Source organism: Cryptosporidium ubiquitum (genome assembly GCF_001865345.1).
Source record: "Cryptosporidium ubiquitum isolate 39726 chromosome Unknown contig_20, whole genome shotgun sequence".
NCBI classification, from domain to species: Eukaryota; Apicomplexa; class Conoidasida; order Eucoccidiorida; family Cryptosporidiidae; genus Cryptosporidium; species Cryptosporidium ubiquitum.
The window spans coordinates 56,082-77,477 of NW_021639828.1; the positions used below are offsets into that span (position 1 = coordinate 56,082).

Consider the following 21,396-nt stretch of genomic DNA (forward strand, 5'->3'; position numbering starts at 1 on the left):
GAATAAAATTTAAAACTAGGCTACTAGAATTAATTTTGTTTTCAAAGACAGATTCTTTAAAGTTACCTTAGAAAAGATTGTTGTTATACGGCTTTACTACCTTAGACTTTATGTTTTCTAGCAATGTTTCTGATAAGTGTTTGATTAGACTGTTCGATGTTGCAATTGATAGTATAATTGGGTGAATTTCATCTATTAATTCGTTTTGAGAAATACCGGTGCCTTTATTAGTAATACAGGAGAAAATGTTCTTCTCTGTTGTATTTATAACTATTGTAGAACAACTAATACATTGTTCAAATTCTGATTGTGTTGGGTCTAGCATTAGGTGAGAAGTGCCTTTTTCACCATAGAAGTGACAAGATTCAGCTATTGAAACAGCTAGAGGGAAAAATTCCATGGGGATCCCTGAATCAATAAGAGCAAGAACTGCTGCATTAATGCAAACTGGCAGAATTGGGCCATCCTCCGATACAATTTGCAGTGCTATAGAAATAACACACCTTGCAAAAGATTTAAAATCTATTACCTTTTCAAATAGTTTCAAAATATGATATTCAACCAGTTTATACGATTCCTGGGCCTGGCCGATTCTAGGTCTTAAAATCACTTCCAGGTATGATTTACATTTATTGCTAGATGCTTCTTCTGGTCTCCAAACAGTTGCTATAACTTTAGAAAGGCCAATAGAAAATTCTGCAGAGCCATTTAAGCTGTTGAAGATACCTACATTAGCCAATATTGCACCACACTCCAAATTAGACCTTCCATCATATCTTATGACCATTAACTTAAAATTAACTTATATAAAAACTAATATTCTTTAGCCAGTTATTATTTTTTTTATTTCATTAAAAGAAAGTTTAAGTAATACAAATGGGCGGTAACACTAATTATATTCATCTTTTTCAATGGAAGTAATGAATAAAAATGACCAAAAACAATACAAATGAAAATATTGACGATGAAAGATATAGTCGTCTCACTGCACTAGAAAATATGGGAGTAGTGGATGATTATTCTCTGATTATGAAAAAGACCATTTTAGTTATAGGTATAGGCGGAGTCGGATCTATTGTTGTAGAGATGCTGATTAGATCTGGAATAGAGAAATTGATCATAATTGATTTTGACATTGTTGAGTTATCTAATATGAACAGAATGTTTTATAATATGAGCCATATCGGTATGTTTAAAACTGATGCATGCGCCGATACTATAAAGTTAATAAACCCTAAAATTAATATTCAAAAATATAATATAAACATTGTACAAGATTATTCAATTTTTTATAATATCTTCAGAACAAAAAATATTGACTTATTAGTTTCTTGCGTAGATAACTATTCTGCAAGAAGTACAATCAGCCAAGTCTGCAATGAGTTTGATATAGCATGGTTTGAGTCTGGTATCTCTGAGAACGCAATTTCTGGCCATATTCAATTCGTTATCCCAGGGATCACTGCATGTTATTGCTGTGCACCCCCTCTTATTAATTTTGAAAGTGATTTTGGTGAAGATAAAATTACCTCTTTTATGATTAATTCTGTAGATGATAAAAATTCTAATAGGTCATCGTCCAGAACTTGCGCTGCATCATTATCTACTACAACTAGTGTTATTGCCGGAATTTTAGTCAATAATATTTTGAAATATTTTTTGAAATTTGGAGAAAATTCTAACTTTCTTGGTTATCATATGATCGATGATTATTTTCCTAGATATTCAATTGTTCCTAACAAAGAATGTGTCGATAAATGGTGCCAGTTGCGTCAAAAAGAGAAAGAATATATTAAAGACAAGCAAATAAAAAATAAAAATCCAAATGAAGAAAGAATACCTGAATCTAATTTTTCAAAAAGTGAAATGAACGAAAATTATTCTAATTTTGAGGTCATCGAATCCAATATTCATTTGGAATCATCTGAAAAATTATTCGAAAATTTAAATAACCTATCCATTTCTGAGCTTGTTGATAAGCTCGAGGAAGTATCAACTAAGCAAAAGCAGGCATAGAAAAAAACCCCTAATTTAAATAGTTATTTCCTTCAGATAGATTTGTTAATAATGCAATAATTTTTCTTGTCTATTTATACTTTTTTATTGCATGCGAATTAAACCGCCTTTACATGTGCATAGTAAAAAATACGTAAAATGAGAATTTTCTCTAAATAAAAAAAAGTTGTTTGAAATTGAATAGGAATTCTTTAGTTATACTTGGGCCCTTCAAATTTTGCTTGGAAACAATTCAAGATATAATATATAGGAATTCTTTTCTGGTTGAAGTAATCAAATAAACAAAACAAGTAATTGATCAAAAAAGCTAAAATTTGATCAATTTTAAATTAAATTGACTCATTTAAAAATATTCCCTTTTTTGAAATAATAATTATTTTGTGATTAATCGTTTATAAAGATGATGAAGAAAATATTTGCCATGTTGGTATATTTGTTAATTAAGTAAGTTTGTATTTAATATTTTCAAATATCTTAATCTTTTGTCTGTTTAAATAGGGATGCTGCTGGTTTAGAAACACGATCAATTGGGAATTCAAGACTTGAATCGTTTTCGGTTACTTATTCTGGAAATCTTCAAAAGTTGAATCTTCATTCAAGTCTATTTTCAAACTTACAATTTGAATCATGCAATACTATGTGCGACGATTTTGATCCAACATGCGATTGTAACACTGCCTCTACAACAGAAACGGAAATAACTATTGATCAAGTTGAGAACTGGATTGAAATTATTAATAGGAATTCTCAGGCTGCTGCAAACCCGATTTTGAAGAGCGAATCTAGTACAAGTGACACTTCAGATACATCAGTTACAAACAATATGTATGTATGGATCGGTATCGGTGTAGGAGCTGTTGTTCTTATTGGACTGATTATATTCTTTATTTCTAAATCCAGATCTAACAGACAAGGCCAAGATCCCAATGCAAACTATAATATGCAAGGAGGAGCGCCAGGAATGATGCCAGGAGGTATGCCAGGAATGCCAGGAATGCCAGGAATGCCAGGAATGCCTGGTATGCCTGGAATGCCTGGAATGCCTGGAATGCCTGGAATGCCTGGCGGTATGCCAGGAATGATGCCTGGAGGAATGCCTGGAGGAATGCCTGGAGGAATGCCTGGAATGATGCCTGGAATGCCTGGTGGGATGCCAATGCGATAAACAGTTATCTAAAACTTGATTAAGATCACTATTGCTAGAATTCTATAATTGTTTTTTTTGAACCTACGATCTTTATTTTTTGTGCTCTAAAACTAAACAATAAGTATAATTTTTTATGAGAAATATTGAAATAAGAAACAGTCTATTCTTTATAATTTAACTTGATGCTCAAGGCACATTGAATAAGTTCATTAATATTAATCGTATAAGGAGCTGTTTTTAAAGTATGTAAAATATTTTCAAATGACTGATTGAAAAGTGAATTCTTTAAGATTTTTAAAATTGCTATCGAAATTTTGAAAATTAAATTTATGCCTTCAAGGAAGAACAAATCCCAAATTCTTGCAACTGCATCTAAATTAAAACTGTAAGCAAAAATAGTCATAAACCATTGTGAAGCATACATAGTTTCATCCACATTTTCGTTTCTGAAGTGATTATATAAATTCGGAATTCTTTTTTTAAATATCTTTTTTAATTTCTCTAAATGTGTGTTCAATAAAGGTAATCCTGGAAGATACAAGCCAGAAAACTTATATTTATCTAAAATCGAAATCAACATATAAAATGAATCTTCTTCCGACATATACATAAGTAAAACACCAACAATAAATCCCATTCCTTGGCAATATCCAACATCAGGATTGTATAAACTATAAGCTCTTAAAACTGAAAACAAAGAGTTTTGTCCATGATTATTTCTGTCACGAAATAAACAATGTCTTGGAAATGTTCTACTTATATCTCTATATATATCGCCACAGCATGGAGCATTTTTTATTTCGGTTAATTGATAATATAGATTCTCACTATTTTCATTCTTAATACTTTCTACTTCTGCTAATTTCATCCAAAAAAATCCTCTAAATTGAGGTGGGATTCCTTTTCTCAATTTACTCAATATCTTTAAATGATCTTTTTCTAAATCAAATTTCTCAAAATCGTAGCACAAAAATCTCCACTCTTCTATTTCAATTAGTTTTCTCCTATAATCAAATGTGAGTGAACTGGTTGACTTGTCTGAATTCTTACACTGAACCTCTTGAATATCTTCAGTATCAATTGTTTTATTTTCACACAAGAATTTTGCTGTATTTTTATCAACATCATCAACCATTTCTTGGTGTTCCTTTACGCAGCTAACAAATCTTTTTTCAGAATCGAATATAAGTGTTTCTTCCGTACATTCCTCATCCTGAAAACTTTTTTCCAAATCTTCCTTTGGCATTCGTTAAAAATTTATGCACTGTAAATAATCTTTACAATCAATTTAAAACTCATGAGGCAAAATATAAGAAATACAAACTGTTCCGAGAAACAATATAGTACAGTTAAATATATAATAATATATATGTAGTTAAAAATTGTGTACTAAGCCACATAATTCAATTCGTAATTTTCTAGGTTTGCGCGGCAATAAAAATAATGAAATATGCATGCTAGATACATCAAGTACTAACTCCCCTTCTTTTTAAAATGCTTTTCGAAGGGGAACTACTTGACTCAGAAGGCTTTGATAATGCCTTTTCAGCAGAGATTATCTCGATGTTTTTGAGAGATCCTAGGTTATAAGAGTCAGTTTCAGAAGGTGTAGTTTGATCAGTATTTTGAAGGTCAGAATCTGGTGAAGACCTAAATAAAATACAATTTAGTTCATTATTTCCCTTCACATCATTTTTCTTATCAAAAATCTTCACAAGAGCTCTCGATGTAGATATAGAATCAGGAAGGAGCATACGAACATTTTTTGACATGTCAAATCTTACTCTCTTCTCTTTATCTTCTTCATAATTGCCTTCATAATTGACATTCTCCAGTTTCTTTGATAAAATTTTCTTTTTGTTTTTCGAAACCTTTGGTAGTTTGTTTGAAGATATTGTATTATTCTTTAAAAAAGTACCTATCTTTTCCAAAGTTGAGTATATATTATTTCTTTTACTTTGAGTAATTGAGCTGTCATTAGATTTGGAAAGAACAGAAAGATTAGACTGTAATATTGACATAAGATTAACCATATTATCCGATAAAAAACAGGAAATTAAATTCCTTTCTTCCTGATCAATGTTTAAATTCTCAATATCGCATATGACTTGATCAAAAAGTAGATCAAAATCAAATAATTTCAGAATCAACTGACTATAAATATTTTCTGACAAAGTTGAGTTAACGGTGCATGATTTGATAATATTAGTAATGAACTCAGCATATTCATTTAAAAACGAAGAAATAGATTTATTAAATAAATTCGAGTTGGATGAATTCTTATTTATAAGTTTATATTGTTCATATAATAAATAAACAAGCTCTTGTGGGAATTGTTTACAAAAAATCAAAGATATCCCAATGCCCGTAGACCTGCCTGTGTATGATTCATTTGTTGAATTAACTTCATTTGCATCATTTACTTTGTCATCAATCATAAAAAACTTTCTTTTTTTACCTATCAATTTCTCATTTCCTATATTATCATCAAACAAACAGCTACGATAGATATTAAATAGACCTTTTGTAAATTCAGGGTCAAAGTTTTTTTTACTGAGTATATCGAGTGATTCAGCAAGCATTGTTCTTTGTAAAAACGTAAATTTATCCATTCTATAATGATCCATACCATCCCATCTAAATCTCATCATTAAATAGAACTCTTCAATAAATAAGAAAAAACACTCTTTTACCTCAAACATTCTCTGTAATTGTGAAATATTAACTGCAATTTCTCTTTGAATCAAAACTTTATCTGAAAGCCACATACTGTAATAAAGTCCCTTCCATATTTTCAGCATTTGTAAACGTGTCATTGAATTATTGTGTTTTGATATATATCTAGTTATAATATCTAAACCCTTTTTACGACTTGCAGGACTCACACTAGTTAGAGTCTTTGATAACCTCATAAGAAGCTCATTTTCATTTTTAGAATTACCCTTCATTTTTCAAATATTTTTCGCAAGACATATATGTCGTGTAAAAACTCAAAGTATAGTTTCAATAAAATTAAATATTTTCAACTTAAAAATGACTTCTACTCGCAATAATTATAGATCTTTCTTGTTTAAGTTCAGTTTGGAAATTACATACATATTGTTTCAAACAGTTCTTTATTTACAAAATAATCAAATCCGAAAACCAACAATTTAAACTCCTACTTAAGTCCCTTGTTTATAAAGTATGATATAATTTGTTCAAACAAATCCCAAGAATTTAAACAATTCTTATCCAGTTTAAATCTATAATGGGACTTGTACAAAAAATTAATTAATAATTTGACAGTTACCAGGCGCTATTCATTTCTACGTCTGCGTCATCTTTGAGAAGGCGGCTGATTACATGCAATATTTTTTTAATATGAAATAGTTGATCAAGACTGACAAGTTGCGTAAGAATTATTAATGCATGGTCTTTAAAAAGTCTACTTCAAAAGATCTTAATGAGAAATAAATTTGAGATCCATAAATACTTGTTTATGAAGTTTTTTACATTCAATAAATTATCCAGATTGATTATAATTAATTGTGTAGGGGAAAATACAAAAAAAAAAATATAACAATATTTTGAATTAAAATAATTCTAATCGAATAAGAATGCTTGAAATTATTTCAGAATTTTTTAGTTCATGTTGTACATTAAAGAAAAATCAAAAAAATGATGAATATATTTTTATCTTGTGCCCTGCCCCAAGCGATTTAGAAGAAGAATACATAGATGAAGAAGGAAATCTCAAAAAAAAGAAACTTGAAAAAATCAGAGGAACTGCTAGAAATATTGTAGACAGGGAAATTGTTAGAGAATGGAGTGGAAGAGAAATTGGAAGCTGTATTTGCTGTCACTTAATATATGAAGATGAAATGATTGTTTATAGGGCTGATAAGTATGGTAAAAAAATTGATGGAAATTGGGAGGGATATGATGAAAGTATATTACAACACCAAAACAGTGCTAAGTCTGTGGGATCTCTGAGTTCTTATGGTTCAAAAAAACATTTTTCTGATGAACCATATGCTGCAAATTCCAATTTTACCTTTTCGAGTTCAGACGAAAATATTAACACAGTTGAAACTAAAGGTAAAAAAGTAAGAGGAAAAACAAAATCAAATATCAGTAGATCTCACAGTTTAGTTGAGAAAGAAGTAGATGAAAAAGAAAAGGCAAAAAACAAAAATAAGAAACCAATAGAAACAAAAGATATTAATAAAGATTGCTCTACAATTCACTCTGATTCCAATATTAATTCCAACCCCATAGATGATAAGGCAACCAATAATGTAAATAACAATAATTCCATTAATAAAAGTGATGAAAAGTGTGAAAAACAAAACAAATCATTGGATTCAAAAATAATTAATAAATCCTCTATTACAAAGCATCAGAATCCTTCAAAATTAGGAAAAATACCACCTTTAAAAAGTGAATTATTAAATACCAATGATCAGAAAAACAAGCCACTTAAGAAGAAAATAGCTAATGGGCCAAAATACACAAAAGAAGAGATAAGCCTTAAAAAAAGTGAAATAAATAAAATAAGTTTAGAAAAAGAAAAGGGAAATGAAAATGATGATAAAAACACTCATACTCAAAGAAATAACAATAATCAAACCAATAATAATATTGATCATCACTCTGGTTCCGATAAAGAAACTATTGAAAATACCAAAGCTATTAAATATGAGGAGGAAGAAATTAAATTTAATAAAGATATCTCATCAAAGATTATACGCCATAAAGCATCGACAGGAATTCAAGCTGAAATAATTCTTAAAGATGGATCAGCAATAAATTGTAAAGTTAGTTTCTCAGATAATGAAGACGATCTCTCATTCATTTGCGATGATAAAGTAAAAGCTGTTCCCTGGAGTAACATTAAGGAAATTTTCACAACTAAGAATGAACTTAAAATGGTGAATACAAGGGCACCTATTTTTAAAGATCAAACTTTAATTATTGCATTACATCTAAGAGATACAGGAAATTGTATACCGTTGAAATTTAATTCGAAGCAAGAGAAAGAGGACTTTTTAAATTTTGCAATCAAAATGATTAGAAGATAATATTTTCAAGTTTAATTTGCGCATTAGGATATTTAGTCCGTTTAGGCAGTGATAAATTAAGAGATAAATATGAAATATTAAAGATGATTGTCCAATATTTTTCCAACTACGATTATTGTGCCAATTTTTCACTTTAAGCATTTTTGTCCTATTTTTAACTTGTTTTTACCTAAAAATTAAATATTCAGGCGGTAATTTCGATTTGTTTAAATTTTTTTTGTTTAAGAGATAATTTACTTCTAGTTTGAGATCCTAGTATCAAATATAGAAAGTCATATTATAAGAGGAAATTTCAGTTGTTTTGATCGTTTTAGCAGTAATATTTTTTTCTGATTAGATAAATATTGTCCATTCAAGAAATAAACAAGCCATTAATTTTTTAAAAACAAGTATATTAATTGAAAGTATTTGGTAAATTTATGACCAACTTTAACTCCATAATCATTAATTAAATAAAATTGATTAATTAAAATTCACCTTATATTTTATGATGAGCGAAGATGATCAGTTACAAGCATTTGTTGATCCCTTAATTTTGTTGAAAGATGCTGTTACAAGAGGGAAAATAGATGAAATAATTGAATTAGATGAAGAATTTTGTTTTAAGTTTTACAACTGTGCATTGAATGTAAACACTCCCACTAGATGCAGAAATAGAAGAGGAGAGTCATTAAATTTAAATGATTTATATTTATTTATCACGGCTTCTAAAAACAAAAAATATACAATGAAACTTGCTCAAGAAAATGGACTAAAATTTATAAATATTTTGGAAAAGAAGAATATTTTGGAATTTTTTGATGAGTTCATTACGAAAACAAAGGATTCTGGAATTCCTTCTACATACTCCATTGAAGATTTGTCTAAATTTGAATGCATAAATACAGAGTTCTCTTTACAACCTTGTAGAATAATAGATGTAAAAAAGAAAATTATAAATTTAGATTATCCATGGGTTGAATACAAGCTTAAAACAGATATCGAATCAATCAGTGAGAAAGCCGGTGAAGATACTATAAATTTAGAAGTTTTAAATTCTATCCAATTGAAAAATAATGATGAAATTGTGTTTGGCAAAAGAAAAGTCAATTTAATTTCGCAGATATATCCAATAAATATTGACTACATTTGTCAAGGAATTGACATGTACACTAGAATCAATACTTTACTAACATTTATGAACGAACCAACAAAAAATGAAAGTAAAAAGAGATCTACTAATGCTAGTGCTTATATTCAAGATAATGCAGATCATGCAAAGTTAAAAGATACCAGAAAGTTAGATTCTATGAATTTTGGAAAAAGAAGTCTAGATTCATCTACAAACGCTTCAAATATATCTAAAACAAGAAATGTACCAAAACCAATAAGTTCTCAACATAGATCAACATTGTTAGCATATCTAAATTCAAATAATCTAAACCCAATAATATTAGTACCCCCATCCTCTAGGAGCCCGATAACACTGAATAATATCATTCAGTTCCTACGAGATAAAGAATTTGTAGATCCAAATATAGCTAAGAGAAATTTCGTTGGTAATGAACAGACCGTTACATTAAGTTTTGGTTCAGGAACTACTGTACAAAAGGTTACATTTCGAATCCTTGAATCTACCCTCAACTTTAGAAAAAGGGATTGGTATTCACTAATTGCAGTATTTCTTACAGGGGCGGAATGGCAACTACAATCTTTCCCATTCAAGACGATTCAAGATATATTCACTATGGTTAAAGGGTACCACGTTACATATGATTCAGAACCAATTCCTGAAAATATCCGAAAATGGAATGTTGATGTTGTAAGAATAAACAGGACAAACCGTCATAATGATCTTTCAGTTTGGTTTCAATTTATGGAATCTATCGAGTCAGTATTAGCATCTAGTAGAGACCACTCTAAATTAGATAGAAGTAAATTGTGAAGATTAAAATAATTAAACTAGATAATTACTTTTTATAAAAAATCAAGTAATATATAATCTAATAATCTATGATTTAGTAGATTACCTTGAGTAAACATTTCTCTTATTTTTTCTGTTAAGTTTGTGAATTGTAAGATCGTCTTTATAAGCTAGTACGACTGAATCGCTATTATTGTAGAATGTTGAGCAGTCCTCGACTCTACTCTCAACCTCTTTGATTGAGTAAGAATATAGATTACCTCTTTTTACAGCCTCAAAATCCCAAACTATAACAAAATTTTCTACACTTGTGACAATTTTAGTTTCTCCAACAATTCCTTCCGATTTCTGGTATTGGTCGAACCTAGCAGGCGTAAAGTTCACTTCAGTAATTTTGTAGTGAAACAAGTCTTCTGGTTTTAAACGCAATTTCCTAGAAGGAGGCTTATTCTTAAGACTAGAAACAAACCCATTTCTGCCTTCATATTCAGAGCTTTCTTCTTGTTCAGTTACTGGATATAGGTGAATACAATTTTTTGTAGTAGCGAGAATCCAATTGCCATTTCTAGTCACATCTACGGATATAATCGGCGATCCAAATGAATTCAATAACGTCTTTGCCTTTTTAAATTCTCCATCTTTGTTCATTGTACCATCATATAACCTAAGCTCGCCCAAGTCGTTACCAATTAGTATGTGCCCATCTTTGTCAGTTGCCATGCTATTAAAAAGAACATTAGATCTATATAGTTTTGAAGTAAATCTATTAGAACACTCTTTAACCCTACTATCCATTAGAAATATTGCATTATTGCTTAAGCCCAAAAATGTTGGAACTGGAGTAGATTGAGAATCTTTATTTGATAACCCTAGACAAGAAATTGGAAGTCCGTCTGCATCCCAACGCCTTAAAATTTTTTCGTTTGTCAAATCCATTTGATAAACGTAATTAGGATCCGTTTCTGATAAAAATAACATTTGAGTTTCACAATTGTGTAGTTGACCTCCCACAGGAAGTACGTTTTGATTTTCAAATTCAACATCTTTAATCACAGAAACATTTCTTGCTGGAGTTCCGCTAAGATTATAATTACTTCCTTCTGATTCTGTATTTTTAAATACGGCAATCTCAGATTTCCCATTACGTCTATTTGCTCTACCAATGAAAGTATTTTCATGCCCTATTAGCATATATTTATGATTCAAATAAAGATCATTTTTTTTAGTTCTTCTAGGAGTCGAATAACTTTCATTATCCGCTTCATCACTTAAATCAGTATTTTCACCTTCATCGTCACCATATTCCCACATTATCTCATCTTTAATAGGGTCATAGCTATCATCCAAATCCATTTTATAGCTTACCCCATAATCTGAAACTTCATTCTTAATGATTTCAGAAATACTTTTTCTTGGTCTTTTTTCCTCCGGATTTATTTGATCAATATATTCTAAAAGCTTACCAATAAATTCATCAATTTCCTCCTCAGAACTATAGAAATCTTTGCTGTCATTGCCACTTTTATTCTCTCGTAATTGTTTTTTGAAATGAATTCTATATCTTTTTCTTACTTCATCCTGATTAGACCCATAAAATTCAATCACTCTCTCGCTTAATTTGGGTAAAAAAAGGATGTTATCACCAATTATACTGGCAAACAACACTTCGCCCTTTCCTGATAAATCTTTAATGGAGAAAATTGTGTCTTTGAAATCCTTACTTGATAAAAGCTCGCAAACAGCGTTTAGGCTTAATGGTTTCCACTCTTCAGCATTGAAACCCAAAATTGAATCTCTTTTTTTTCTAGTTACCATGTCATTATGCTCATATAACTCTATTGGAATTTGAGTTTTTATACTACAAAGAGAACGAAGAGATATTGTTATATTGTATGATAAAAATGAAAGTACATGCAGGTCCATATTTTCAAATTCAAAAACAAATTTTATTAAATCTTGTCCCGACTTCATAATAATTATAAATTCCCCACGTTTATCACTATGAAAGTAATGAATATTCTTAAAATTGAATATATACTTTTCTTTTTGATTGTCATCTGGATTAACACCGCTCATAATGATGTCATCTTCAATATTCATAGAGCAGGATTGAAGTACAAGTTGATATGTCTTTCCAATACACTTATATAAAGAACCTGAGTAATATTATTAAATTATTTATTCGTTACATTTGAGCTCGTCTAACTTACCATGATAACTTTTACTAATTTGCGGAGAATTACCACTATTCATAGAAAATCCAGTAAATATCCTTTTAATTAAACTACTCATGTGTAAATATTGTGTCTGGCATTAAATTTGTTCTTTTTGATAATAATTTATTAATGTTCAAGGAAACATCAATTATTTACTGTCATTAGCAATTCTCTATAAAGAATACCGAGGCGGGTATAATTCATGTTTTTTTATTAGATCTTTTAGCAATTTTGGAAAATAAGTAATTGAATATAAAATCAAATCTAATTCATATCAATAAAAATTCATTTATCAACGAATTAAACAGAAAAATATAATTAAAATATCAAAAAATAAATTTTATATTGCGGGGCAATAATATATACACGAAAAAGTGCGTAGAATGGGATTCGAACCCATGAGAGCATACGCTCATTAGATCTTGAGTCTAACGCCTTAGACCAACTCGGCCATCCACGCAGCGCTAACAGCAGAAGTTTTTTGTAAAATATATTAAAAATTGTATTAAAGCATTCCTATAAACCTAAAGAACTTTATCTGTGAAAATTAAAAAATAAATTCAAATGTGAACAAAATGAATTAAATTGACCTAGGATCACTATATACCTGCAATATATGTTAAATTGTAATTAACACTATAATTAATAAATTAGGAGCTTTTCTTTTGAAAGTATTTATTAAATAAAGTCCCCATATCTACCCCTTAACTGTCTAGCTAATCTTATATCTCTCGGAAGCAAAGTAACTCTTTTGGAATGCAAAGTGCACAAATATGCATCTTCAAACAGTCCTTGCAGAAATGCCTCTGCTGCGCATTGAATAGCATGCAATGCTTCAGCGTTCCACCTCCACATTTCGCCATGGGGAACAAATTTCAGTGTAACTTCTCTAACAACACGAGCAAAAGGTAGTTTAGCAATGAGTAAGTCAGTGGAGGCCTGATACTTTCTAATTTCTCTCAAGGCAACCGTTCCTAAATAAATATAATTTGAAGTAAAAACAACATTTTACAAAGCTTACCTGGTCTTCTTCTATACTTCCTTGGGCTAAGGGGGCTGTTACTAACTGCTCTATTATTCGGTGATTGGTGAAGAATAGGAGTCTGAAGATTTTTTTGAATAAACAATTTAACTTGTAATTATAGAATAACTCCACTTACTTTTGACGGATATTTAGCAATTCGCTTGCTTGAAGTTTTAGAACGAGCCATTATAAATAGAATTCAATAATAATTACTATTGAAGTCGTTAAAATAACGACTACAATAGTAATAACGGTTAATTACCAGTTCTAAACAAATTTACGTAGTATTACTTGATATATCTATTTATTAATTTCGAATAAATATATTTTTTCCAGACAAAAACCACTTTCATGCATGTATAACAACTGATATAAACACCTAAAATATTCAAAATAAGTATTATTCTTTATAAATAAAAAAATTATATTTAATATTCAACTTTTTCAATTAAAAAATTTGCACATGTAGTAAATTTATTATTTATTCTTTGCAAATTATTTGGCTTTGTCGTCTGTCCATCTAGTTAATACACATTTTCCTATAAATGTGGGTAATTGGTTTGAGCGCCGGCGGCACGTGTTTATATTTGAATACTTTTATCATTAATGTTGAAAATATTAGAAAATAAATTACATGGCTTAACACACAAGATAATACATTCTGGCTTGATACTTATTTCAATAGCAATTGATTTTAAAGAGGGAAGTGGGTGTTCTAGGCTGGCATGCGCCCCGAAATTGTATTTCATTATTCCCCGAATAGGCTATTTATTATCCTTAACCGACGCAATTCAGGACTACTACACTTCTATTGATAGTGAATTCCTTAATTTAATTGAAAACACTTGTTCATGGTTTGAATATGGTGGTTCAATTATAAATAGGTAATTTATTAAAAATCTATTGTTAACTATTATTTCTTATAAGTCAGTATCCTATAGGATTATTGTTCGACAAGTATTGTAAAAACAACGGTGGTATTTTGTTCAGCATTAAATTGGTATTTCAAAACAAGAATAGTAATAGTAATAATCAGAAAGTTGCTATTTTTTCTGAAAAAAACTCTGTATTTAATAATGATTTGATTAAGATCATTACAAATAACATCAAGTTATCACAAACAGTAATGTTTGGAGATTGTAGAAAATTTCAGATGTTGAATAAGAAGGATTATGACGAATTATTTAATTCTATATTTTCTCTATCCAGAACAACATGTGAATATGAAACCACAATTAATCGATTATTTGGGTCAACTAACGAAATATATATAAATACAAAGTAAGTTTTTACAGTATTTGTGAAATTAAATAATGAAAAAAATAGGAATATTCCAGTAAAAATTCACATTAATAATGAATCATTTTTAAGATCATTTAAGAAAGATATTAACAATAGGTTAATTGATATTAAGGATATTCTGAATTATTTTGTGTCCGAAACTAATGTGGCCTTAGATTCGCACGATGTGATCTTTCATGGGACTGTACTACCATTAAATACACCATTAATATTTTTAACTATATTTTGCTCTTATGTTGATGGAATTGTCCAATTAGTTCTTAGAGATTAATAATATTAATTTTAAATGTCGGTATTTGTAGAATTGTTTTTGGGTGCGTCTCTTTTATCGAACAATACGTTATTAGGCATAAGGTAGATTGACATGAATCCCATGGTTAAGAACCCCATAAGTGTAATGGTCCTTTGTATGTCGCTATTGTTTGAAGTAATTATACTTGAAAATATCAAAATAGCTGACAAAAGAAGCAATGGCTTAACTTGGAAAATTGCAGCTGAAAATCCTGTTATCATTCCTCCTATCAAAATTAACTCCGAAAGTAGAGTCGCTTTGGTTGCTAATAGGATAGTGAAAATTATTAATAAAACACATTCTTAAGCATACCTGATCTCAGTGTTTTTACAAAAGGCAAAGATTTAGTATCATCTATCATTTTTAATAGTCTTAGAAAAAAAATAGTTTGCTATAAAACTATCGGCGCGCACCTATTATTGGTTTATAAAATAGACAACTATATAAATGAAAACCTTTTATTATTTTCATTTTTTTTTCGAATTGTTTTAATATCAATGCTACCTAAGTTAATGTCGTGGAAATTTGGAATTGAGTATGTATATTTCCTTGTTTTTGCTTTGAACACGTTTGAAATTCGATTATTAATGTCGTTATAAATAAAGTAGTGTATAAAGCACGACTTGTGAGCAGTAACAAACTTATCTCCAACTAGATTCTGAATGGAGCTATTTCCTGACCCAATAGATGAGCAATTTCCAACAAAAGGTCTGAATTTAATTACTTGGCTCGAATTATTAGATACTCTAGTAGGAAATTTCCACTGAATAAAACGTAACATTTTATTATTAATTTTTTCCTTGATAGTATTTAATTTAGAAACATTTGTTTCATGAATTGTATCGATTACAGCTAAGATGAGATTTTGACAGGAACTTCTTCTATCTTGATTCCCAAATGTATCATTAATGCAGCCTTGTGTGAGGGCGATTGCATCGGTCGAAATCCACGACTTATTAATTGAACACCACTTAACATTTAAAGACTCATGGCATATATCACAAACCATATGCAAATGGTCAACTGGAGTATAAGTAGAAATTACGCTTTGTGTCATTTCATTCCAAAGTGAGGATAAACTATTACAAATGTCGTCTACATCTCTAACTAGATTTCCATAGATGTCACTGTTTGTATCGTTAGTAATTGTTACAAGCTTATTCAATATAGTTTCAAAATCAAAATTAGGAACATTCTTTAAATAATTTATGTATTGAGTCAATAAGATGTTTTTGCAAGTTCCAATTGAAGATGAAACTTGATCTTCTGAGCCAGAATTAGAATTAATACAGTTCGTTTCAATAGATTTCTCATTAAATCCTAAATGTTCTCTGCCACTTCCAGAAACCAAAGACCTCCCCGATTTAGTTTTGAACAGAGAATTAAAAAGATCATTGAAGCTAACATTTTTATCACTGCTTTGAGAGCCTTCATTAGTAAAATCATTTCCCTTTTCACCAATGAGGTTTCCTACTTTGTCATTATCTGCAATAAGATCCTTACTTTCACCTGAAACCTCTGTCGAAGTCTCTCCTAAGGCACCTTTGTCGGAATTGTAAATCCAATCCTGAAGAGAAGGCCAGAGTAATTGAAAATTAGAAGTCTGCTTTTTTTGTCTAAATATAAGATTTTTGGTTAGATGGATTTGAATATGGGATTCCTTCTTCTTACAGTCAATAAATCTATAGCCACATGTATGGCATTGGTTTGGTCTTTCTGAATAATACATTGAAACATTTGCCTGCAAATTAAAATCATTGATGTTATCGATCATTCTCTTCTTAATAAAATGAGATTTCAACCAAACAGATCTCTTAAACTGAATCGAAGCATCAACATTTTCCTGAAGTTTTTTAAATAAAAGTAGTAAATCACTTATTTCCTTTATTTGAAGGCCTTCCAAAAAAATATTTTGATCGCCTTTGCCATCAATAACTGACGAATTGATTTTCTTTAGATTATCAGATTCTATTCTTGTATTACCTCGAAATAATTGGTTCCAAACAGAAAACAAAATTGATGATGTACTGTTTTCTAAAAATCTTGGTGAAAATGTTTTTTTAATATTACTGCCAGTCCCTGATGTACTTAATACTGATGTAGAAGGTATGGAAGATGATACCGCTGGTGACAACTGTTGTGGAGCTGTGCTAGATTGAGGAATATTCATTTTTGACTGAGACTGGGAAATAATTGGTTGTGTAGATAAAATACTGGATGCATGTTTTTGATGTTGAATTTGTGCTTTCGATTGAACTACTGCCGCCGCTGCAGCAGCTGCAGCTGCAGCTGCAGCTGCTGAAACTGATGGAGATACTGTAGGATTAGAAGTTGTTGATAATTTAACAGATTGACTAGAAGAAATTTGTGGAGGAGGGGGAGACATATGTTGCTGTACAGAAGAAGGAATACCCATTAATTTTACAGATTGAGAACTTGAATGATTAAAATGGTTTTGATTAATTGAATTAATCTCAGAACTTCTATTTGTTTTGTTGATAGAAACCTCCTGTTTTTGTCTCTTGTTAGTTGGAAGTTGATCACCAATTGAGTTGATATGTTTATGCTCAAAATTATTTGGTTCGATACTCATTACTAAAGTGTCCATCAACTTTTGAGACTCCTGTATTTTTCCATAAGTATTTAAATGTGCTATTTTATGAACTATAGGATCTGAAATTAACTTGTTTAGCAGAGCATTGCCACCATCAGAGATATTACACTTCTGAATAATTGCTTTTGAAATATTCAAATACATTTCATTAACTCTAGCAGTTTCCATCCCTGTACGTGAGGTCTCAATTGAATTTGTATTAGCTCCATTAATGCTCGCATTGGAACTAGAATTTGAGTTGTTACCACCCTTCAAGTTAGAATTGTTAAGTTTAGAAGCTGTGGAACTTGTGTTATTAATTTCTATCTCAATTGGAGGTTCATTTAATTTTGATCTCACATTATTGGTTGTGGAAATAAGTTTTTGAACAATATCTCGAGGAAATGAATCGCTCCAGACTTTCAAAAGCTTTTCCAAGGAACGTAAGATTTGAGGCGATGTTTTAGTTGTGTAAGCTTCTGCAAAATATGGAGCGATGTAAGGCAAAAAGTATGGAAAAAAGATAGATCCTGATCGGCATTTTCGAACTATAGAATCCACCAAACACAAAAGAACATACTTCCTTGGAATATCAGATCTTGGAATCTCTTCTAAAATAACACTTGCAATAATATGGGCATATTGTCGCTGATCCTCTGCAAGTAAAGTCAAATTCTGAATCATTTTTCCCGAGCCTGCGGGGCCTCTTAAATTTCTTAAAACTTCAGCATACCTTATTCGAACAAGTTTTTCTAAATTTAAATGAATAAATTAAAGCCGCATATTTTCAATAACTTATCAACTTACCTGGACTAAAGCCATCCATCCTAAGGTAAAATATACAGAACTCAAATTTTAAATCATATGTAAATACGGTTAAAAAAACTTTAACCACCAAAAAATATCAAGGAATGTTCGAAATGCCAGCTCTATAATTCAAGAAGAAATTATATTCCCAATATTGATATTAACAATTTGCATTCAACCAAAAACTTTTATAACTGAATACACTTAATTTCAACTAAAAAAAAAACAAAGCCGCCTTTGTTTTTGCGCCAATTATTATTATTGCATTATTAATACCCATAATAAATAAATATCATTAGTAAAAAATACGAAAATTTTTAAAAATTATTTGTCTGTTTATTGTGTGTAAATTTTTTAGAAATCAAATATTATTCTTGATGAGATAATGTAATTTATTTATATGAAATGATTAAGGGAATTTCTGCATTAGAGCTATTGCATCGTGAAACAGCATCTACAAACCGAATCAAAACTCTTTGTAGGGCTCTTGATAAAATGCTTTGTATGTTTGAAATCAAGTATTTTTTCGGTTGATTTTCCTTTATTTTTACATAAGGTGGAGGAATTATTATCGGTAAAGGAATTGTTGAATTATGTGGTGTCCCAGGAAGCGGAAAAACTTTACTCTGTAAACTATTAGCATTAAATATTCAAATTCCAAAAAGTATTGGTGGGCCAGGCCTGAATGCAATATATATAGGTAAGTGGATTCTTATTCATTATCAATCAGCTTATTTCATAAAGACACAGAGGGTGGCTTCAGTAAAAATAGGCTAAGAGAAATCTCAAAAAACACATTAAGTTACATTCATGAAAAAAATAAATTCGGAAATATAACCAATAAAAACTTGATTGAAAATGTCAAGTATATAAGAATTTTTGACTTGGAAGAATTACTTAATGTTTTATTTATAATGCCTAGTGTACGTTTGAAGGCAAAATATCGGAAATATTGATCATTTTTGTTAGATATTAAAGAATAATAATATTGGTATAATAATAATAGACTCAATAAGCATGCTTATCCGTATTTGTAATATGAGTAAGTATTAAATAAACATAATTTTGAATATTTTATTTTGTAGATAACCAGCCATATAGATTAAAAATGCAGCAGAAAATTGCAAAGATTTTAGAAAACATGTCCAAAGAATATTCTCTTTCAATAATTGTGACAAATCATATGACAAAAAAATATATTGATAATGATCAAAAAAAAAAAAAAGAAAAACAACCAACCAATTCTATAGAAGAAAAATATTTAGAGCCTTCTTTGGGTTTATCTTGGAACTCGCTGATATGTGAAAGGCTAATTTTGAAACGTGAGAGAGATCTGACACTTGGAAGTGAAATTTTAAATAAAATTTCTGTTACTAACAGTTTTGGTGAAATTGCATATTTTAAGGTAATTCATTTTTAAATTTATAAAATTACAATAATTTCCACTCTTAGATATCTTTAAATGGGATTCAAGAATATGAAGAAAATTTATTAAGGTAAATATTAATTTTATTCATGTTTCTATATTTTTTGTAAATAAAATTTACGGTAAATAATTATTTTTATCCTGCATGCATGTATTTTTTACTTTTGAAAATATTTTATTAGAATTTCTGTACCACTGATCAGAACTGATTTAAATATGTATATCCTTCAATTGAATATCCAAAAATAGATCATTAAATAACAGAAATGACGATATTGTTTAAAAAACTAAAAGAAAATGACGTATTTAAAAATTTTTTTCGTCAGATTTCAAAATATTTAGAAAGTAATTCAGATGAAAGTAAAGAAAATGAATGTAATATCACTAAATGTGATGTTAAAAAAAACAATAAGCTTGTAAAAATAACTGGAAAAGAAAATAATTATATTGGCATTAATAACACAGTATTTTCATCTCAAATTTTTGAATTTAAAAATAACTTGGAAAAAAGTGAGTATCAAGAATCTAATTCGGATTCAAAACCAAAACCCAATATTGAACAGATTGTTACAAATAGAATTCTTTCCAAACAAAACGAATATAATATGAAAAAAGTATACGCATATTTTAGAGAGTGCTACAAAAAACAAATTGAATCAGGTAAAACATTAATAGATTTCAGGAGAGAAATCATTGGTGAAATATCAGAAATAATATGGAAATGCCATCTTAATGAAGAAGTCCTTTTTCTTGCGGTACACTTCATGGATAATATTATTAGTAAAGATCGGATAAAAGGAAGCAAAACATTGGAAAAACTAAGATATTTGGGGTTTACATGTTTTTATATTGCAACAAAAATTGAAAGAGTGGTGAATTTTAATTTTAAAGAAATTATTAGAAAACTGTCAATAAATCCTATTAAAATATTGAATATGGAGAAATATGTATTAAATCAGCTTACATTTAAATTGAATCCTATTTCATCGCTCTTCCTACTACAATTTTTAATGGGAATTATAATGGAAAGCTATTTAAAAGATATTATTGGAATAGAAAACATAAATTATTTGGAAAAAGATCTGGAAAATAAAGATTACAATAACGTTTATTTAGATAAATATAATAGTGAAAGTTTTAAAGGTTTTAACTTGCAAAAAGTTGAAAATATATCTAAATTAGAGAATAGTTCATCACTAATAATAAATGTATTGAATATGAAAAGTAGTAAAGGAATAAATAAAGTATTGGAATATTTTATTAGCTGTTATTTATTAGAGATATGCTTATATGATATTGAAATATTAAAATATTCTCCTTTGTGTCAAGCAATTTCAGCACTAATCATTGCGAAAGAATGTTTAGGAGCAAGAAGGGAAAGTATTGAGAAAGATTACATTAATGAGCATTTGAATAGAGAGGTTTTAATAGAAGATTATATATATAGAAATATTAATGCGATTAAAAGAACATTAAAGTATCCCTACATTAAAAAAAACTGTACAACAAAGAAATACTTAACGAACGAATATATGAATGCAGCTAATTATGTCTTGAGGTTTATCTGCCCAAAATAATAGACCAAATAATCAATAATCATATAGGAT

At 29.3% G+C, this 21,396-nt stretch overlaps 14 protein-coding genes across 14 annotated transcripts; 7 read left to right on the top strand and 7 right to left on the bottom strand.

The window, feature by feature from the left end:
- Window positions 1-67: 67 nt before the first annotated feature.
- Window positions 68-787, bottom strand: cubi_01351 (uncharacterized protein; the record flags this gene model as incomplete). The annotated part of the gene is made up of 1 exon (XM_029018363.1): window positions 68-787. The coding sequence occupies one exon, from the start codon at window positions 785-787 to the stop codon at window positions 68-70; it is 720 nt and encodes a 239-aa protein (XP_028873590.1).
- Window positions 788-930: 143 nt separating this feature from the next.
- Window positions 931-2,016, top strand: cubi_01352 (uncharacterized protein; the record flags this gene model as incomplete). The annotated part of the gene is made up of 1 exon (XM_029018364.1): window positions 931-2,016. The coding sequence occupies one exon, from the start codon at window positions 931-933 to the stop codon at window positions 2,014-2,016; it is 1,086 nt and encodes a 361-aa protein (XP_028873591.1).
- A 400-nt stretch (window positions 2,017-2,416) lies between these two features.
- On the top strand, window positions 2,417-3,181 carry cubi_01353 (uncharacterized protein; the record flags this gene model as incomplete). Its single annotated transcript, XM_029018365.1, has 2 exons — window positions 2,417-2,460; window positions 2,515-3,181. 2 exons carry the CDS (start codon window positions 2,417-2,419, stop codon window positions 3,179-3,181), a joined length of 711 nt encoding a protein of 236 aa, XP_028873592.1.
- Window positions 3,182-3,323: 142 nt separating this feature from the next.
- Window positions 3,324-4,409, bottom strand: cubi_01354 (TBC domain-containing protein; the record flags this gene model as incomplete). The annotated part of the gene is made up of 1 exon (XM_029018366.1): window positions 3,324-4,409. One exon carries the CDS (start codon window positions 4,407-4,409, stop codon window positions 3,324-3,326), a length of 1,086 nt encoding a protein of 361 aa, XP_028873593.1.
- Window positions 4,410-4,629: 220 nt separating this feature from the next.
- cubi_01355 (nucleolar protein NOP52) lies at window positions 4,630-6,111 on the bottom strand (the record flags this gene model as incomplete). The annotated part of the gene is made up of 1 exon (XM_029018367.1): window positions 4,630-6,111. One exon carries the CDS (start codon window positions 6,109-6,111, stop codon window positions 4,630-4,632), a length of 1,482 nt encoding a protein of 493 aa, XP_028873594.1.
- Window positions 6,112-6,762: 651 nt separating this feature from the next.
- Window positions 6,763-8,226, top strand: cubi_01356 (uncharacterized protein; the record flags this gene model as incomplete). Its single annotated transcript, XM_029018368.1, has 1 exon — window positions 6,763-8,226. One exon carries the CDS (start codon window positions 6,763-6,765, stop codon window positions 8,224-8,226), a length of 1,464 nt encoding a protein of 487 aa, XP_028873595.1.
- A 487-nt stretch (window positions 8,227-8,713) lies between these two features.
- Window positions 8,714-10,150, top strand: cubi_01357 (uncharacterized protein; the record flags this gene model as incomplete). Its single annotated transcript, XM_029018369.1, has 1 exon — window positions 8,714-10,150. The coding sequence occupies one exon, from the start codon at window positions 8,714-8,716 to the stop codon at window positions 10,148-10,150; it is 1,437 nt and encodes a 478-aa protein (XP_028873596.1).
- An 81-nt stretch (window positions 10,151-10,231) lies between these two features.
- Window positions 10,232-12,421, bottom strand: cubi_01358 (uncharacterized protein; the record flags this gene model as incomplete). The annotated part of the gene is made up of 2 exons (XM_029018370.1): window positions 10,232-12,285; window positions 12,340-12,421. 2 exons carry the CDS (start codon window positions 12,419-12,421, stop codon window positions 10,232-10,234), a joined length of 2,136 nt encoding a protein of 711 aa, XP_028873597.1.
- A 602-nt stretch (window positions 12,422-13,023) lies between these two features.
- cubi_01359 (centromere protein A) lies at window positions 13,024-13,556 on the bottom strand (the record flags this gene model as incomplete). The annotated part of the gene is made up of 3 exons (XM_029018371.1): window positions 13,024-13,319; window positions 13,367-13,448; window positions 13,506-13,556. 3 exons carry the CDS (start codon window positions 13,554-13,556, stop codon window positions 13,024-13,026), a joined length of 429 nt encoding a protein of 142 aa, XP_028873598.1.
- A 419-nt stretch (window positions 13,557-13,975) lies between these two features.
- Window positions 13,976-14,942, top strand: cubi_01360 (uncharacterized protein; the record flags this gene model as incomplete). The annotated part of the gene is made up of 4 exons (XM_029018372.1): window positions 13,976-14,081; window positions 14,133-14,253; window positions 14,297-14,650; window positions 14,696-14,942. The coding sequence occupies 4 exons, from the start codon at window positions 13,976-13,978 to the stop codon at window positions 14,940-14,942; spliced, it is 828 nt and encodes a 275-aa protein (XP_028873599.1).
- Window positions 14,943-14,953: 11 nt separating this feature from the next.
- On the bottom strand, window positions 14,954-15,324 carry cubi_01361 (uncharacterized protein; the record flags this gene model as incomplete). Its single annotated transcript, XM_029018373.1, has 2 exons — window positions 14,954-15,189; window positions 15,276-15,324. The coding sequence occupies 2 exons, from the start codon at window positions 15,322-15,324 to the stop codon at window positions 14,954-14,956; spliced, it is 285 nt and encodes a 94-aa protein (XP_028873600.1).
- Window positions 15,325-15,402: 78 nt separating this feature from the next.
- Window positions 15,403-18,382, bottom strand: cubi_01362 (SMART RPR domain-containing protein; the record flags this gene model as incomplete). Its single annotated transcript, XM_029018374.1, has 2 exons — window positions 15,403-18,308; window positions 18,364-18,382. The coding sequence occupies 2 exons, from the start codon at window positions 18,380-18,382 to the stop codon at window positions 15,403-15,405; spliced, it is 2,925 nt and encodes a 974-aa protein (XP_028873601.1).
- Window positions 18,383-18,768: 386 nt separating this feature from the next.
- Window positions 18,769-19,783, top strand: cubi_01363 (uncharacterized protein; the record flags this gene model as incomplete). The annotated part of the gene is made up of 4 exons (XM_029018375.1): window positions 18,769-18,865; window positions 18,920-19,063; window positions 19,108-19,286; window positions 19,478-19,783. The coding sequence occupies 4 exons, from the start codon at window positions 18,769-18,771 to the stop codon at window positions 19,781-19,783; spliced, it is 726 nt and encodes a 241-aa protein (XP_028873602.1).
- A 272-nt stretch (window positions 19,784-20,055) lies between these two features.
- On the top strand, window positions 20,056-21,366 carry cubi_01364 (cyclin B like protein; the record flags this gene model as incomplete). Its single annotated transcript, XM_029018376.1, has 1 exon — window positions 20,056-21,366. The coding sequence occupies one exon, from the start codon at window positions 20,056-20,058 to the stop codon at window positions 21,364-21,366; it is 1,311 nt and encodes a 436-aa protein (XP_028873603.1).
- Window positions 21,367-21,396: the final 30 nt, after the last annotated feature.